The sequence below is a fragment of the Olea europaea genome, unplaced genomic scaffold (genome assembly GCF_002742605.1).
Source record: "Olea europaea var. sylvestris unplaced genomic scaffold, O_europaea_v1 scaffold2778, whole genome shotgun sequence".
In the NCBI taxonomy this organism is placed as follows: domain Eukaryota; kingdom Viridiplantae; phylum Streptophyta; class Magnoliopsida; order Lamiales; family Oleaceae; genus Olea; species Olea europaea.
Genome location: NW_019246245.1, coordinates 41,636 through 61,386, shown reverse-complemented (window position 1 = coordinate 61,386; position 19,751 = coordinate 41,636). Strand labels below are relative to the sequence as shown.

The window sequence follows — 19,751 nt, the reverse complement described above, 5'->3', positions numbered from 1 at the left end:
TGTATTATTACTTGCACTCATACTTTTCTTTGTTATATAAATTATTTTCTTCATTTTCATATATATTAATAATTTTTTCATATGTATATATATCTTTTATTTTTTCTATTATTAAATTTTCTAATATTTGTTCTTTTATTTATCTAGGCAGTTCTTTAATTATTGTTAGTGTCATTATTTTTAATCTATTATGAATAGATTTTAAAAGTATATAACTACCCTCTCTTCTTCTAAACGCCAATAATTATCTATTTTTCTTATTTTAATTTTCATGATCTCTATGACTCTGATACCAATAAGAGGGTGCTACTTAGAACAAATAGAAATCAAATAAATAAATCAAATTAAAAGTATCAAATTTCAATCAATATTTAATTTTAAGGACTAAAATAGATAATTTCTATATTATAGTATCTTATTATGTAATATCCAAATTGAGAGTATTTTTGGTATGTAAATTGACCAAAGGTCATTTTGAAAAAATGATCATTTTCTAAAGACTATTTCCACGTATTTCTCCCAAATTTTTACTTTCTAGTCCAATTTTGACCAAGTCTTCCTTCAATCTGTATGCACAAGTCAAAGCATAGCAATGAACCAAATTTGACCCCCATCCTTGCCTTTAGGGGAGTTAAAGATTAATTGCAGATAAAATTATGTAATCCTATTTATTTTATGAGATTAAATCCTTTAACATATTTATTTCCTTTCAAGTAAGCAATAAAACATTTCAAAACTTATTTTATAATCTAAATTAATTTATAATTTGTTTTGATTCAACTAAAATAAAATACTGTTCCGAAACTGAAACTCTAATTTGATGTAACTAATACGTGTTATCTATTTGGAAAACGTTGGTACTTCAAAAAAAGTTAATTTTTTTTTTATTAAGAGCTTTTAGCATATTTGGTATCCGGCAACTAGAGATAAATTTCGTACCAATGATCAAATCTTCTGATTTATCAAAATTCAGTCTCATCTATTATTATGAGCCTGTTTGAGAGTGATTTTTTTCACCAAAAAATTGATTTTTTGATCGTTATTTTACTAATTTATTAGTCATATTTGACTTCTTCTCTCACAGATGAACCACATTTTTTCTTAACAGTCAAAAAATTAATTCTCAAAATCACTCCCAAACGGGCTCTATTCTAATTCCAGGTATTTATTATCCCGCGAATTTTAATTATTTTGGTAAATAAATTGAGTTCACAAAGCAAATTCATTTGACCTAAGTCCTAGGTCTAATTTTCCCCTTTCTGAGTTAAAAAAATACTCAAAACGAAAAATCTTGTCAACACTTTACCATCTTCCCAGAACCCTGTTTCCTCTTTTACAAATTTAATGGAGAAAAAAATTGTTTGAAAATTCAGATACTTGGCAATTTTGAGAGAGGGGGATGGCTACAAACACAACGATGAAGAGCAGTTCGATTTTACCAATGGCAGCAAGCGATCCTCCGCCAAGAATGGAAGAGAAGCTCTTCAGAGGTTCAGCCATGACCAAACGCGGTGCTTATGCTGCCATTTCTTACATGATCTGTGCTGGTATGACTTTTTGTTTTCGTGCATATTCTCTTTGTATATATCGATTTTTAATTCATTTGAGTTCTTTAGAAAGTTGACCCCAGAATTCTATTTTCGGATTTCTGTGCAAAGTTGATTTCTTTGTGGATCTTGGTTTAGAACGATTTCTTGTTTAGTGAAGTTTTTGGGCTGGGTATAATTTTTCCAAAGTTAAATAGGAGTATTTGGTCAGAATTTTCAAATTTGCGAGCGTAACTTGTGTGTAAATGCATGTATAAATAGCTATTACCTTTTCTTCATCTTATTTGAATTGTTATTTTTTAAACTTGTTTTTCCAGCTTTCTTGGAATTCATTATGATTTTTTATCCCTTGTTAATATCCAGTTGCCTGTTCTTTAACGATGTTTTGATTTTCTTTTTAGCAAAATTATTTTTTCACCAGGAAATGTTTGGAAATTGAAATTGTAGGAAATATGTGTACAAGCACGATAATTTGTAATTATACTTAGAATTTCATGGCAATTGCTATAGATTTCTTCCAATTGGGTTTAGATAAAGTTGCATAATTTGAACTACGTATTGTTATAGTTAGACATAGGCTTGTCAGAAACATGATGTTGAGTCTTACTGTTCATCAAACTTTCGGTCTTTCAGAGACTTACTGCGTATGTGTGTTCCTTCATCAATATCATTGCTGCAATTTCAGCTCCATAAGCAGTTGCGAGAAAATTAAAGCTACATGGAGTTGAAGTCTTGGTTTCCTTGTTCCTTGTTTGGACATCTTCCCACCTATGAATAAGAGCAACATCATCTCAGTAAAACAATTCAGAAGAGGTTGGCTTACACTAAAAACATGGTTGTTGTAACTGCTAAGAATCTAGATTTTTTAGATCCTAGACCTAGCAATAAACTGAACAGAGGGCAGTAAAAGGACTGTTAGCCAACTCCAAATTCACTCGAACAATGATTAGTTTGTTGTCGAAGATCTGAAGTCTTATTTGAAACTCCTGATGTGAAGAAAATTAGTAAAAGTGCAAAGTTTTTATTGTTACTGGTGTAATTTTGTTTTAATAGATTGTTGTTTATTTGGGTTTACCTGAACTACTAATTAGCATATTGAATTCGTTAAAGCTGAAATCACTATATGTGCCGCCTCGTGCTAAATGGCTTTTTGCTTCCCCTCCCATAATTACGTCCACTCTTGATGACCATGTGGGCCAGAGCACTGGGAAGGAGAAAAAGAATTTCTTTTGCAATTCTTTAACAAATTTACAAGAGTTGATTGTCGGCCTCAATAGACTTTTGAGATTCACTTGTCCATTGTTGGGAATTAAGTAAAATACTGCTCGTTCAGAACATATCAGAGATTCCTTTAGCTTATCTTGGCATACATGCTATTAATTTTAAGTAAATAAAATTACTTGAAAGTAACTTTTACCTTACATTATAAATAACTTATTTCCAATTTTGACCAATAAAATATTATTTTCTTTAGAACTTAAGTACTTAAAAAGTAAACTTTGTAAGCTTAGCCAAGTATGCTCCTTGTACCACCTGTTACTTGTGCTGTCCTTTAGAGCTTTCTGTTACTGGTCTGATTGCAACATTTATGGCAATGTCTTGACTCTGATTTTGCAGTTCTCTTGATATTATTCAACAAAGCAGCTCTTTCTTCGTACAACTTCCCTTGTGCCAATATCATCACCCTGTGTCAGGTAGAAACTATTAGCCCTGTTTACATCAATGGCTGATTGTCGGATAAAATTCTAGTTGCAGGCCGAACTTAACATGTTTGACTTGCCCTTTTTATTATGCAGTATCAATTTGTCACAGTAACTTTATTGACTAAATTTTTTTATTAGATGCGTGTAAAGCAATTATTGAACATTGACTGAGGAAATAAAAAGATGAGGTTATAAATTTAGTTTTATCCAGATTTTGTATGCATCAGATGTCAACCTTGACTGTGAATTATAGCTATTAATCCATCCTTTTAAAGTAGGGATTTTATAGGTTGAATCTTTCAGCGGCCTTTATTTCCGAAAACATCAAATTAATAATAGAACAGCAAGCAATGCATCTTAATTTTGCCATACACAGTGTAATTTGCAGAAACTTTAGTTTTTGAGATTTGCTATCTTTGCAAATTTGCAATTAAAGTAAGTGCATTGCTGGTTTCTTTTGTTTTTTCTATTTTGAGAAAAAAGAAAAACGAAAAGCTTCTTTCTTCTTTCTTTACTATGTTGTTTTACTCCAAATATGTTGATCTTTATGATTTTCATTTTTTCTGGCGGTGTTGGATATACAATCTACTAGATCCAGCAGTGAAGGCGTATGTATCATTTATTGCTCTTTGACTTCTCTCTACTTCATAACACAATTACTGTTCATCATGTATTCCTAATTCATTTATCTCATCTTGAAGTAAAGTGTTCATTACTCCCATTTTTAATGCCTAAAGAAAGCATGGGAATTCACCTGTTGCATTGTTCTAATTAATTTGCATTTTGTATTTGAGGCAGATGATATGTTCATGTTGTTGGCTTTATATGTTGCGACGCTGGAAGCTTATTTCTTTTAATAGCAATGAATCCCTTGCCATCAGCGAGAGTTCCAAAACTTTGGTGCCATTGAAGACATTGATTGACACTTCACCGCTTGCCTTCACCTATTTGCTTTACATGGTATTTCTTTATTCATTGCAATTTAGTTTGCTCATTCTGTGGTGGTTTGTCAGTATTCATAATTGTTAACACGTTCTTTCGATTCACTTGAAAGCTAGTTACCATGGAGTCTGTTCGAGGCGTAAATGTACCCATGTACACAACCCTTCGGAGAACAACTGTTGTATTCACAATGGTCGTGGAATATGTTCTCGCGAGGCAGAAGTATACACGTCCTATTCTGGGAAGGTAAGATTTTACCATTACAAGCATACCTCCGTGGCAGCCTGTGATATTCATATTCTCCCCAATATTGAATCATCTTACAAAAAATCAAGAGTAGATTAACAGTCTTCTACTAAACATCTAATAGCAAAATAAAAACTTCAAATTTGCTTAAGGAAAACAAATTGACTGCAACTTTTGGAAGCAGATGATTGAATTACTGACTGACGAATGATCTGCAGCTTTATTTTCATAATGTTCTTTTTCCTTTTTGGGTTCTGATAATATCTACTATCATCAGAAGATTTTTGTACAATTGCATTTATGCACCTGAATTGATTTTTTTATTTTTAACTCTTGTACTTAACAAAAATCATTAAGGTGTTGTCAGTGTGGCATTGATTATGATGGGTGCTTTCATTGCTGGAGCTCGGGATTTATCATTTGATTCCTATGGTTATCTTGTGGTCTTCTTGTCCAACATCTCCACAGCAATATATCTCGCTACTATATCCCGCATTGGTACAGAATACATTTGTCTTCGCAGTGTTTATTTAGCTTGGTTTTTATCGTCACTAATATTTTTTCACTCAGGAAAATCCAGCGGGCTCAATAGCTTTGGCCTCATGTGGTGCAATGGTAACTAACCATTTTCCTTGTAATTTACGTCCCTGAAGTATTTGATATTCAATTAGATGTAGTTGAAACTTGGTTATTTTATTGTTACAATATAGGAATCTTGTGTGGGCCCATTCTATTGCTGTGGACACTTTTTCGTGGTGACTTGGAGATGACAATGAATTTCCCATATTTGCTTTCACCTGGTTTCCTGGTAATATTTGGCTACAAACTGAACCACCAGTTTGAATATTTTGCTACAACTTGGTGCTTTGCTCTGAGCTTGTTATACCATGTTATAATGTTGTATTCTTCCAACTCCTCATTATGGGTTTATTTTCAGACCTTTTGTTTATTTTAGACAGTAATAACTTAGTTTTGTTATTTTTATATATATATATATATATATATATATATATATATCTTCTTACTGTTGCCTAATCACCAGTAAGTGAATATTTTTCTTCCCAATTCTGCCTCTTCGCTTTTTATACCTGGAATGTTTTACCATTTCGATCTAATGGATAGTTGAATTTATCAAGTATCATTATTCTCCTGGTCTGCAGCTGCGAATATCCATGTATTATCTTGTATTCAGCCTTTTCATGGAAATGTGTAGAGGTCATCAAACAGTTAATTACATTCTCCTTCATGTTTACCTTTTCACGGCCTAGACATTAGATTCAATTTTTTCAAACATCTAAAATCACCATAAACGAGTAAAAAATTTCATTTTATTGATTTACTGATGACCCTTGTCTATATCTGAACTGGCTATCTCGGGTTTACAGATTAAAATTTTCATCATTCTTTGGCTAGTATGTTACATGTCTTAAAGTAGCTTCTTTTGTAAATGTACAGATCGTATTGCTTCTCTCCTGCGTACTGGGTTTCTTTATAAATTACAGTATATTCCTCAACACAACCTTGAATTCAGCACTCACTCAGACAATCTGTGGTAATTTAAAGGTTTGTTCATTAACATAATCTTTAGTTGGTTTCCATGCATGTATGTTATAATTGTGGATTTTAATTATTTTTAAAACAATGCTATAACATAATAATAAAAAAATGTTACAATGTTTTATGTTTTATATGAGTTCTCATACTTACAAATTTGAAAATGTCTTGTAATGACTGTATTTTATTAAATAAATCTTTTTCAACATACATAACCAAGTTATAGTTCATCCATTGATCTTCAATGGGATTGCCACCAATAATCTGAATTCCAATTTATAAAATTTTATACAAATTAATACACAAGAATTAGTAAATTAAAAATTATACTTGGGCCAAATTCCAGTCGAACAAGTTATACATTTAATACATCAAATTAAACATAACCACAGACTAATTCAAAAGGTGATTCATATAAGATCATTGATCAACATTTCAAAACCTTAAATTCAAAACGTTAAATATTTAAACCTGCTATAATAGTGTGCAATCAACAGATAAATCAAATCCCAAACAGTACATTTATCATTTATCAATGATGAAACTAAAATTTTCATTCTCCTTCTTAGCAAGGACGCTCATGAACGTACATACTGACCTGAAAAGTGAAAAGTAATACACTAAACAATAAGCTCGACTCGTTAAGTACATTAAAAAAAAAAGGGCTGATGCTTGTTACTTTTAAAACGGTGAAGAATGTGTAGTTTAAAAATAATATGGAAAAATCATTTTTAGAAAATGAAAGGAAAATGGCCAAACTCCTTTTCCATTTAATTATGAGATTTAGCATTTGTTTCTAATTTTTTTTTTCCCCTAACCTAGACCTCTAATGTAATTTCATCTTTTCATAAACTCTTGATTGCAAATGGCATTTCTAATGCTACCCATCTTCTTGGTGTTCATTCAGATTTAAATTATATGGTTGCAGTATAATGAATCAAATTTTAACTGAATCTGAATCTGAGAGGATGGTAATATATAATGGACAAAATTGACTTTCAATATTTGTTTTATAAAAGTTCAATCCACCATACCAAACATGACGACTCTGTATATTTTTGTGGCACTAAGCTGCATGCTTATATGCATTGTATGTTGCACTCGGTTCTAAATGTTTGGTTCTCGTTCTGCTTATGTAGGATCTCTTCACAATTACACTAGGATGGATGATATTCGGTGGGCTCCCATTTGACTTGGTGAGTTCAGCTTCTGTTCTATATATTGTCTTCCTCGACTGACAGTATTTATGCTCTCTAATTTATTTTTCTCGCTGTTTCCAAGTTATTTATGAGTGTCAACTCAACTTTGCTCGCAGTTGAATGTCATCGGGCAACTTCTAGGTTTCATTGGATCGGGATTGTATGCCTATTATAAGCTCATTGGAAAGTGACTGCTAAATCTGCTAACTTAGTCGAGAAGCTTGGCTGCATTTTTAGATACTGATACAGAATACATATTTGGATTGTTGGGACTCCACTTTTTGAGATAATTTTTGTGCCATTAGACATTGTGAATTAGAGTTGTTATTGTTTTCCTCTGAATTCGTACTGTAGAGGGAATAAAAATTGTAAAGGATGGTGTACGACGAACACTTTCTTGGGACATCTCATCAATTTGTAAAGATTATCTAAATAGTGAAGGACAACAAATATTTTATTATTAGCCTTAGATTTTACCTAAATTGCTATAATTTTACAAGATAAATCACACATTTATGAATTATTTTATTTCTTTTTCACATGTCAATTATTGATATAGATCCCGTTTGGGAGGGATTTTGAGAATTGATTTTTTGACCGTTAGAAGAGAAATGAGGTCCAGCTGAGAGAAGAAGTCAAAAATTACTGCTGAAATAGTGAAATAACGGTTAAAAAATCAATTTTTGGTATAAAAAATCTCTCCCAAATAGGCTGATAATGACTTGAAGCTTTTCTTTCTGAAAAATACAAAAATGATGGTATTATTCTTGCATGTGTCTATATATGGGGCTAACTAATCAAAACCGGATAAATCCATGTGAGAAAATTATCGATTCATTTATTTTAGGCTTCTATTCGTTATCTCCTTTTTAAGTTCTATGAGAGAGAACAAATATTGAATTTCAAGAAAAACCGAGAATACAAAATAGAAGAAAATTACATGTTGGGACAATATGGCAAAATGTATTATTTTAAAGGTCACATTTTTAAAAGCACCCATTTGAGTTGTGTCAAATGAGCTGCCAACTGTACCAAACTATTCCCAGCCACGTGTCTAGAAACTGCTGACCTGGCATCCACACAAAACTCAAGAATAATGTAATCGATTATGCTTCTCGCACAGGTTCAGCAACGCACAAAAAAGAATAATGCTATTCGCAGTCGCTCACTGCGACAGTCACTCTACGTGGCATACACATGGCAGGTGGTTATTTGATGCATTAATGAATAAAAAACTACCATATTAATGTATCAAATAATCACCTGCCATGTGTATGTCACGTAGGGCGACTACCGCAGTGAGCGACTACGAATAGCATTACTTCACAAAAAATAGAGATTCGATATATATGGCGTGGCAAAGGAAAATGGAGGGAACAGCACATGAGGGACGCATGAGAGGAGAAGCAAAACCTAGGCCTTGTAACAAATTTCAATGGGCACACTAATAATGCATGAGAGATTTTTTTTATTTGACCTATCACTATTTCTTTTTGTTGAAAAGTCTATATTACCCTTAATGAAAAGATTCTTTCTATATTGCAATAAATATCCTAATATTTATCTTATATTTACTCTATTTTGAATATTTGAATATAATTTCATTCTATGGTCTAATAAATTGGAATAATCTACAACATATTGTTCACATTTATTATTTAATATATTATATTTCTCAGAAGATACATCCATACTTTCTAATTGAGAATACATATTTTTTATTACTTCTATTATTCTTTCTAATAAATTATGCAATCCTTTAATTGTATATCCTGGTATTTATTTAAATGATCATCAAATCATGCAATTAATCCTTACGATTCTTTAAGATCTTAAAAAGATTCATTCTAATTTTAGCAAAAGTTTAATAGTTTTACCTTAAATTTGATTTAGACTTGTATTCTTAGAATCGAGTGACCTTCGAGTTCTGAATTTATAAACTGCTTCCTTCAACGGCCTTCTGCCTTCATGGAATTGTTACTGTTTCAGCTATTTGCTCTCATTGTATCAACTTCTAAAGAATGAAATCTTAGACTTCTGTTAAAGAAAAACTTTTTTTTTGTTAAAATAAGAAGGAAACTTTTTATCAAATCTATCAAGAATCTATGGAAATAAAGATTTAGAAACTCATATTTATATCAAAAATATTGAAATTTTATTTCTATCAGAATTTACACAAAACTTTTATTCGGTACAAAGGGATTTCTAGAAAACTGGTTTTTCAAATTGGGAATGGGTTTTTTGAGAAACTATTGCTTACAACTTGAGATTTCAAAATAAGATGAGATGATATTTCTCTATGGCAATTTTTCTATTTATACAAGTTTATGAGACTCTATTATATCATTGAGTACATCAACAAGGCACACTTGCCTCTCTATTATTTTCCTCCTTGGGCCTACATCTTCACATCTTGCTTCAACTTTTTATCCAAAATGCATCTTTTTCTATTATTGTTATTTATCATCAATCTCTTCACATGCAGCTGTATTATTGTTCTCCATTTATCTTTGACAAAGGTGCTCTATTATTGTCTTCATTTCTCACATGCAACTGGAGCACTCCCTTAACTGGCAGGATTCTTTTATAGTGGTAGGACATCCTGAAAATTAATGTATATCAAATCTTGTAATATAGTCTTTTAAAATTTCTGATTTTGCATATCCTCCATTGGATACCAACATCCAATTTTCATATTGGCACAAGCACGAGAATTTTTTATCAAACAAATTTTTGGCAATGTTGTAGATGGTTTTAATTCCAAGTGCTCTTCTATGTCTGATCCATGATTTTGTCACTGTTTGAATTTTTCTAATATTTTCTGTAACATCAATTTGGAAATTGGTTGCAACATATCCAATTGAGATTATGTGTTCAATTGGATAGTAAACAACTCCATCATATTCTGGACTGATTGAATAGAATTTCAAATATATTTTCCTTTCCTTAGCAAATCTAGATACTTCTTTAATGAATATGTCATCAAACTTTGAAATTTCAATAAAATCTTTTCCTGGATAAATCAAATCCATAAATCCATAGTCTGTCATAATTTTTATAAATGAAGAGTCATCTCCTTCCATGGCTGTCATTCTGGGGTAAACATTATTTTCCAGAGAAATGAAATATGAATCACTCATTTTTATTTCATAAGCGATTTTGACTATTTCGGCTTATTTTTCTTCTTTTGGATCTAAAGAGATTTTATCTTCTTGGTCTATAATGTTGATTGTTTTGATATCTCTTTTATCTCCGTGTATCATAACTTTCTTGGTTGATGATATAGAAATGAAATCTCCTTTATTATTAGTTGGTATATTGTCACGTTTGGGTCTACTGCTGCTTCTAGCTGTCCGTGTTTGGTATTGATTTGGAAAACTCATTTCTGAGCTCTTTGGTATATCTGTCTTAGACAGTATATCTTTTAGTTACGCTGCAATAACATCAACTTGATTTTTGAGTTCTATGGCATATTTATGATGCTCAGTAGTAATATTCAACAATATTTTTATATTTGAGTTAAACATCTCTGAGATCTGGGTTGCTCTAGAGTGTATATCTTCGGATTCTTCTTTAAGAAAATCCGCCCTTTTTGTATATGTAGGATAGATTGTTATAATTCCATGGCCTTGGCTTTATCCATCAGCAAATTCTATATTTCTGCTGAGAAAATCTGCAAGAAAATTATTAACTCCTTTAATATGGACTATATCAAAATTATAAAATGCTAAATAAGCTTGCCATCTATAGAGTATTCCGTATTGGGGTTCTGATGGTAGTTTATTCCTGACTAATCCTACAACTTCAGAATTATCAGTTTCAACAATAAATTTTTTAGACAATAAAAATAATGAGAACTTTTTTATTCCTCTAATAATTGCTAATAATTCTTTCTCATGAGTAGTATAATTTATTTCTACTTGGTTAAATGTTCCACTTGAGTATTTACAAATTTCATTTAGATATGTTTTTAATATTGCTGCCCAATATTTATCTGAGGCATCAGTATTAACAATCAAATTATCTTTTTCATCTAGTAATCTTAATTTTGGTAAATTTTTGCATTCTTCTTTTAATGATTTAACTATTTCTGTATGTTCTTCATTCCATCCCTTAGCATTTGTTTTTCTAAGTAAAACATGGATTTTATGTCTTTTCTTAGAAAGATTTTCAATAAATCCTTTCGCATAGTCTAAACATCCTAAAAAATTTTGTATTTATTTTTTGGATTCTAATTTATTTGGAAAACTTTCTATCTTTTTGGATATATGAGTCTGTAATTTTATCATTTTTTTATCAATTGATAATCCAAGAAAGTCTATTTTTTGTTTTTCATTTTAGATAGTATAATTCATTCTTTTTTACATTCGTTAATAAATTGGATTAAATGATTTCTATACTCTTCTTTACTATTAGAATATTTTAATGTATCATCTATATAAACTATTAGAAACTCATTAAATTTTTTAAATATATTATCCATTTTCCTTTGATATATTTGTGGTGCATTTTTTAGACCAAATGCCATAACTAACCATTCATATTTTTCTTGAGGTGTGTTAAATGCAGTATATTGTATACTATCTTCTTCCATTTTTATTTGCCAAAATTCTGATTTACAATCAAATTTAGAATAATATTGTTTTCCTCTTGCAAGATTTATTAACACTTTTTTATTTGGTAGAAAGTAACCATCAAATTTAGTATATTTATTTAATTCTTTATAATTTATGACCATCCTAACTTTTCCTCTAACTTGTTTAAAATGTTTTATAATCATAAATGTCGGACTACTATGAGGTTCATTATTAGGTCTAATAAGTTTTTGTTCTAACAATTCTTTTATCTGGTTCTTAAATTATTGTGTATCTTCTATAGTATATATCATTGGTCTAACTTTTATTATAACATTTTCTGTTAATTCTATTCTGGCTTTTGGGTGATATAGTTTCCAAAATAATAATGGATTTTCTCCATAAACATTTTCTAGTTGTTCAATGATTTTTTTTATATTCATTTCTATTCCTGTTTTTAAAACATTTTTATATATTATTCTTTTATTTTTAATTTCATTATAAATAATTGGTTTTTTTTCTCATTTATCACCACGCTAGGCTGGCCGAACTCTATAAGATTTAAATTCTCTAGAAATTTTTAATAAGTGTCCACAATGTGTTTGTAGTATTATCATATAATTATTTTGTTTATAATATTGAAATTGTTGTATGAAGTCATTTCCTAATAATATTTCACATTCTAATTTATCATATTTATAAATTTTATTTATTGTTACTTGTTTACTTCCAAAAATTATATTAACTTTATCAACACTATGAATTATTTGAATACTTTCTCCTGTAACTCCAGTTATTTTTATATTACTATTGTTATTCCATGATTTTATTAAAAAAAATTTAAATATTGTTATATCACTTCCTGTATCTATCAAAGCACAAGTTGTTATATTTGTTTCTACAATAATAATTTGTATATACACAACTAATGAAAAACTTATCTGATTATTTATCTAATTCTTTTTACATAATGTAGTTTGTCCATTATGAACAATATATAATCCTTCTCTTTTTATACTATAATCTTCTAATCCATTTAGAAAATTCATTCCTAAAATTATATGGGGATTTATTTTCATACTTTTATCTATGTAACATGGTACTAAAATATCTATTCCTCCTATTTTTATTGGTACCTTAACTTTGAAATCTGTTATATGTACTTGTTCTTCAAAATTTACATACTTATATGGCTCAGTTTTATGAGTTATTAGGCCTTTATTTCTAATCGAAACTATATGACATTCACTAGCTTCTGTATCTATTAATATATTTGTTTCATTTATACTTTCTCTTCCATTATAATATTCTCCTTCTATTTTCATATTTTCAGCATTCTTATATAGTTTTACTTCTTTTATTTTGTTGATTTCTTCAAGCTGGTTTTTATTAGGTATTTTAAAACTTTTTGATTTTTTAATTAATTTTCCATCTTTAAATATAATATTATCGGAACATTCTCCTCCATTTAATTCTGTTATTTCAGGTTTATTTTTTGTTATACTAAATTCATATTCTTTTGGAATTAAACTTATTTGTTTATTTGGTTATATTATTTTACTAATATTTTTACATTATTTATGAACTTCAATATGTGATTTATTGGAATAAATATTTTCATAACTAGAATTAGTAAATGTATATAAAGTTCTATATTTTATAGTCATAATTTGATCACCTGGTTGTATGATATCATCTCTATGAAGTTTAAAATATAATCCTAAAATTTCATTAAAATTTATATCTTTTAGTAATACACAATATTTTGGATAACATGTAAATATAATTTTTTGATATGTCAAATTTCCTTCTATTGTTCCTAAATAACTATCTTTTAAATTTATTATTCTTCCATCATGTAAAATTATAGTTAAGGGTGGATTTATCCATTCTGTAAATAGTGATTTAAACATTATTTGTATCCCTACTAAATAAACATATTGGATTTTTTCACTATGTTTTTTACTAATCTTTGTTAATAGTTCTTAAACTGTATTTTTTGTTAAAAGATTTAATTCATGTTGCCCATAAGTTGTCCTTGCATTTATGATTTTTTTCATTTTGTGATATTCATTTATTGCCATTCTTTCTCTTTTCCAAATTCTATCAAAGATTTCCAATTTTCTTATTTTTAAGTCTAGCGATAATTTTGCAATTTTCTAAATTTGTTATTATCAAATGTGAATTTTAATCCATATCCTTCTATTCCTTCACATTCTTGTATATTTATGTTATTACTTTCTATTTCTTCAATTTCTCTATTCAAATCCTGATTCATCATCTGTTTCACTTATATATACTTCTTGATCATAATATTCTTCAATATCTGATATTTCACTTAATTCGTCTTTTATTTCTAAATATTTTTTTTGTAATATTTTAACTTTCTTTTTATCACAATCAGAGTTTATATGACCTATTTTTCCACAATTTCAACATTTACATTGGCTTTTATTTTTCTTTTTATTCTTCTGTTGATTATATGAGTTATTTTTTCTTTTGTAATACCTTTTATTTTTTCTTTTGTAATACATTCTCCTAGGTTTTATATATTTTTTTATTAAAATTTCTAAATTTTTTAAACTTTTTATTTTTATACTTTCTTTTATTAATTCGTCTTTCAGGATTACATCTCGATTACACAGGGGTTTTCATATCTTCACAACATATTTTAGTTAATTTTCTTGATTTTTTCATTAATTGTCTTTGTTGACATATATGCAAGTCTTTCAAATAAAAATTTTATTCTTGAACCTAAAGTTCTAGGTATTCCAGTATTATCTCTAACATATTTTTCAAATTCTATTTTAAAATATATTCCCCATGAACCTGGTAATTTATTATAATACATGTCTTGGTATACTTCTTGATTTTCATTACTATAAAATTGAACATAATAGTAATTTTTAAATTCACAAGTATATTATTTAATTTTACACATATAACATATTGTTAAATTTATTAATTTTATTCTAACATTATCTTTTTCTCTTATTGATTCTTCTTCAGTATTTCTTATCCAATTTTCTCCTAAAAAATTCATCTGAAATATATTCTATTAATTTTTCTATACTTTGTTTATCTGACTTGATTATTTCTGTTTGCAGATTCTTTTTATTAACGTTTTTGTATCATTGCTTATTCATTCCCACCAATTTCTAACATCTCCTTCAAAAGATGCTATTAAGAAATCTATTCTTCTTTCAGTATTTTCCTATGTGTCATCTTTATTATATAAAAAGAATAATATCATTGAATCTGCCCAAATTAATAAGGCTTTTTTAGTATATATTTTACAATTTAAATCTAGTTTTGTTCCTCCATGATTAATTGGTTTATCATAATTATCATTTAAATCAAACCTATCTTTATATTTATTTTCTTTATGTGGTTGTCTATCTCTTACTTTATCATAGAATTGTCTATATGATTTATTATATATAGGTGCATAACTTTCATTTGTATCATGTAATTCCTGTTTAGAGATTCCTGTTGGATTAGGTCCTCCTCCAGTATTCATTAAAACTTGGCATTCACTTATATCAGTTATGCTTAATTGATCAAAATTTTCTATTAGTAAATCTAATTCTTCACTCATCTTTTTTTCTTCTACTTTCAATTTTCCTAATGATTTTTCTCTAGATTCTTCTTCCTCTTCTAATATTTTTGGTAATATATTCTTTCTAAATTCATAATCCATGCTTCATGTTTCTATTACTATATTCTCTGTTTCTATATGTTTCTTTCCTATTCGAGTCATCTATTTTTCTATAAGTTTTTTTTTTTTATCTATTTTCTTATTTTTATTTTTGTTATTTTTTTAATTCTCTAATTTCAATTTTTAATATATTATATCGTTTCTTGTTTCTTTTACTTCATTTCTCAAATCTTGTACATCATTTATTAACATTTTTATTAATGACATTAATTCTTCCATATATTCACTTATTGACATCTTAATTTTTTTTATTTCTAACTTATAAGTTAATTTGCATCTTTTATATTCTTTTTTATCTATTATTTTTCTAAATCTTCTCTCAACTATTTTTGGATCTACTAATTCTTCTTTTACTATAATAAAATATCTGCTCTCAAGTCTTAATCTTTCGCATTTTAATTTTAATAATTGTCTATTATTTGATATTCTCATTTCTTCTGTTATTAACATTATATTTCGTATTTTTTCTTGTATTTTATTCATTTTTATAAGTAGTTTATTTAATTTTAAATGTGTATTATTACTTGTACTCATACTTTTCTTTATAATATAAATTATTTTCTTCATTTTCATATATATTAATAATTTTTTCATATGTATATATATCTTTTATTTTTTCTATTATTAATTTATCTAATATTTGTTCCTTTATTTCTTTAGGAAGTTCTTTAATTATTGTTAAAGTCATTATTTTTAATCTATTATGAATAGGTTCTAATAATATATAGCTACATTTTTTCTTCTTCTAAACACCAATAATTATCTATTTTTCTTATTTTTATTTCCATGATCTCTATGACTCTAATTCCAATAAAGGGGGTGCTACTTAGAGCGAACAAAAATCAAATAAATCAAAAAAAAAAAAATCAAATAAATTGGTAATCTATTAAAATTTAAGCAGTATTTAATTTTTTAAGGACTAAAATGAAAGATTTCTATTTTTCATTAACTTATTATGTAGTATTATAAAGGGGGGTATTAAAATTAGCCAAAGGTTATTTTGGAAAAATGACCTTTCTATTTGGGTCATTTCCATGTATTTCCCATAATGCATCTTATACAGCTTCTCATATTTTAGAACCCGTAAATTCGGTGATAATTTCCTGGGGAAGGTGGCGCACTCAGGCGAAAAACCCAAAGCTAAAGCCGTGCTTGTGTATCTCCGGCACATTTCCGAAGATTTGACAACTATCAATGGTACTTTCCTCTGCTTGTGAAGAAAAAAATCCACATTTTTGAAGATGGTCGTTCGTGAAAATTTCTCGGGAAAGGTGGTGCACTTCAACGATAAACCCGAAGTTGAAGCCGTGCTTCTGTATCTCCTCCACATTTCCGAAAATTTGACGACTATCAACGATACTTTCCTTCGTTTGTGAAGAAATCCACATTTTTTAAGACAGTCTTTTGTGAAACATAAATCAATCTCCGTCCGTTTGTAAAGCAATTTTCTTCGTTTGCGAAGCATAAATCCATCTCCACCACATTTTAGTAAGCTTCTCTCTTCGGGTTATCGAAGTTGGTAAAATTTATTTGTAATGTTAATTCGTTCAAGGTTTTGTCTTGGTCTATGGTAACTGAGATAATGGTATATCGTAGTTAAATGTTCAAAATTTGTTTCCTTTGATGCTTTGAGTATTTAAACCCAGTGTAAAATTAACCCTTTTGTGATATAACTTTAGGCATAGCAACAAGATTAAATAGTAGACAAATCTTTTGAAACATGAGTTTTTTATAATTTGCAAGTAGTAATAATGTAGTTAAAATTCTGTTTGTTTCGGCTTGTTGTCCACTTATCTAACAGTAACTACAGATTTTTGAATGTGACTGCTTACGTGGCTTTTTATTTACTTATCTAACAATTACTATGGATGAAATGCAAATCGAGCACGATGATGTGTTGGCAGAATCTGATGATGAAAATGTTACGGACTTCGTTAACATTGTGGATGGTGAAACCTCAGTGGGAGATGGTGTGATTGTACCTAGGGTAGGTATGGAGTTTAAGGAGTTAAAAGATATGTTTGAGTTGTACAAAAAATATGCTTATGTCATTGGATTTCCAATTAAGAAAAGGAATTTGAAAGAGGGGGATGACAGAGAGTTGAGATATGTAACTTTGACTTGTAACCTTGACATGTAGCCATGAAGGTCGAAGAATCGGTAATACTAACGGTTCCTTCAAGCTGCAACCAACAATACAGATAGATTGCAAAGCCAAAATTTCTACATCGTCAGATATTCATGGGGTGTGGAGAATTAATAAGGTCCACCTCAACCACAATCATGAAACCAATCCGTCGAAATCTAGATTATATCGATGTAACCAAGAATTGAGTTCACACGTGAAACGTAAGCTTGAAGTCAATGATTTGGCGAGAATTCCATTGCATAAAAGTTTTAATTCTGCAGTTGTCGAAGCATGTGGTTATGAGAACATAAGTTGCGTTGAGAAGGATTGTCGAAATTATATTGAACAAATTAGGCGATTAAGACTTCATAAAGAAGATGCTGATGCAATACAGGCATACTTTTCAAAGATGGATGCAAAGTGCTCGAGATTTTATTTTAGCATGGATTTGGACGATGAGTCCCGACTAAAAAATTCTTATAGGCAAATAATTGCCGTAGGCAAAGAAATTTGGCGATGTTATGTTTGATACCACGTACCTGACAAATAAGTATGATATACTTTTCACCCCGTTTATTGGCGTTAATCATCACGAACAATCAACATTGTTTGGTTGTGGTTTGTTGTCGAATGCAGATACAAATACTTTTGTGTGGTTGTTCAGGACATGGATACAATTTATGCATGGTCACGCACTTCATGAAATAATTACCGATCAAGATAGAGCGATGCAAAATACAATTCAAATTGTTTTTCCAAACACAAGGCATAGATGATATTTGTGGCATATTTTAAAGAAATTGCCTGAAAAGTTTGGATACCACAACAACTTTTCAATATTTAGGGCTATACATGTATTAGTTTATGATTCTCAATTTGTTTAAGAATTTGAAAATGTGTGGGTTGCAATGATTGAAAAGTATAGCTTGCAGGATAATGATTGGTTATCTGGCCTATACGAGAACAAAAGTCGTAGGATTCCATGTTTTTTGCAGACCACTTTTTGGACAGGGATGTCAATAGCATAAAGAAGTGAAAGTATGAATGCGCTCTTCGATGGTTACATGCATTTCAAGACCTCGCTAAAGTAATTTGTAGAACAATATGAACGAGCATTGTGGAACAAGGTTGGGAAGGAGTTCCAAGCTGATTTCATATAATTTTCACCGATGGATCGTGTGCAACATAATATGAAATTGAGCTACAATTTCAGTCAATTTACACCATTGCAAAATTTAGGGAAGCTCGGGATGAGTTCACGAGAAGGATTACTGTGATGTCATACCTACTTTGGAGGGAAACTTGTCAACGACGTACGAGATACGGGAGGATGTTATGCATAATAGGCGATGAAAGTAAAAAAATTCATCTCATTTGAGAGAGAGAATTGTGACATTCTTTGTAGCTGCCATTTGTTCGAGCTTAGGGGAATTATTTATCACCATTCGATTGCAGTATTGATTTGTTGTAATGTCACTTCACTTCCAGATAGGTACAAACTGTAGAGATAGAGAAGAGATGTTAGTAGAGCACACATGAGGGTTGCAGTGAACTACGATGGTTAGATTAGTTCTCTGGAGCAGTTGATATACGACAAATTGTGTCGAGAGTTTGTGTAAGTAGCGGGCCTTGCTACAGATGATGAAGGGCAGTCGTGTGTGATACTGGACTAGATAAAACTTCAATGCAAAGAAGTTTTGATGTAAAAAAGGTCATATAGTGGAAGTAATGTGATCTCGCAACATATTATTCATGTAGCCGATTAGTATACCAATTTGCAGAATGATGTCAGCGTGAACATACGAGATTGGAAATTGCCGCGTAGAAAGGGGCGCCCAACAAATTGAGGAAAAAAGTTTGTTGGAGTTGAGTTCAAAGACCACAAGAGTAAATTTCATTTGCATAATTCAAACAAACATTTAAAAAGAAATTGTACTAAATACTTTAGATGCACATATAGAGAAGTTCGGCATCAACCAAAGGAAAGAGACCTACCGCATGACATATTGATATGCAAGAGAGCGTTGTTGATGTTCATAAAGCTTAGCAACAATACTACTCAGTGAAGCCACCACTCTCTTGTCTACAATATTTAATGCCGACAACATTCCCAGGGGCGGACCCACATGGGGTAATGTGG

At 29.7% G+C, this 19,751-nt stretch overlaps 1 protein-coding gene across 2 annotated transcripts; it reads left to right on the top strand.

Annotated features, from left to right (window-relative positions):
- Window positions 1-1,230: 1,230 nt before the first annotated feature.
- Window positions 1,231-7,654, top strand: LOC111383859 (nucleotide-sugar uncharacterized transporter 3). Of its 2 annotated transcripts, XM_023008039.1 has the most exons (11): window positions 1,463-1,547; window positions 2,233-2,360; window positions 3,165-3,241; window positions 4,049-4,210; window positions 4,305-4,438; window positions 4,806-4,936; window positions 5,009-5,053; window positions 5,149-5,246; window positions 5,894-6,001; window positions 7,132-7,188; window positions 7,308-7,654. In XM_023008039.1, exons 2-11 carry the CDS (start codon window positions 2,318-2,320, stop codon window positions 7,380-7,382), a joined length of 930 nt encoding a protein of 309 aa, XP_022863807.1. In that variant the 5' UTR covers window positions 1,463-1,547; window positions 2,233-2,317; the 3' UTR covers window positions 7,383-7,654. The 2 variants fall into 2 exon arrangements, with proteins under 2 accessions (XP_022863806.1, XP_022863807.1); XM_023008038.1 differs by lacking the exon at window positions 2,233-2,360 and having other exon boundaries at window positions 1,231-1,547.
- The last annotated feature ends 12,097 nt before the right edge of the window (window positions 7,655-19,751 follow it).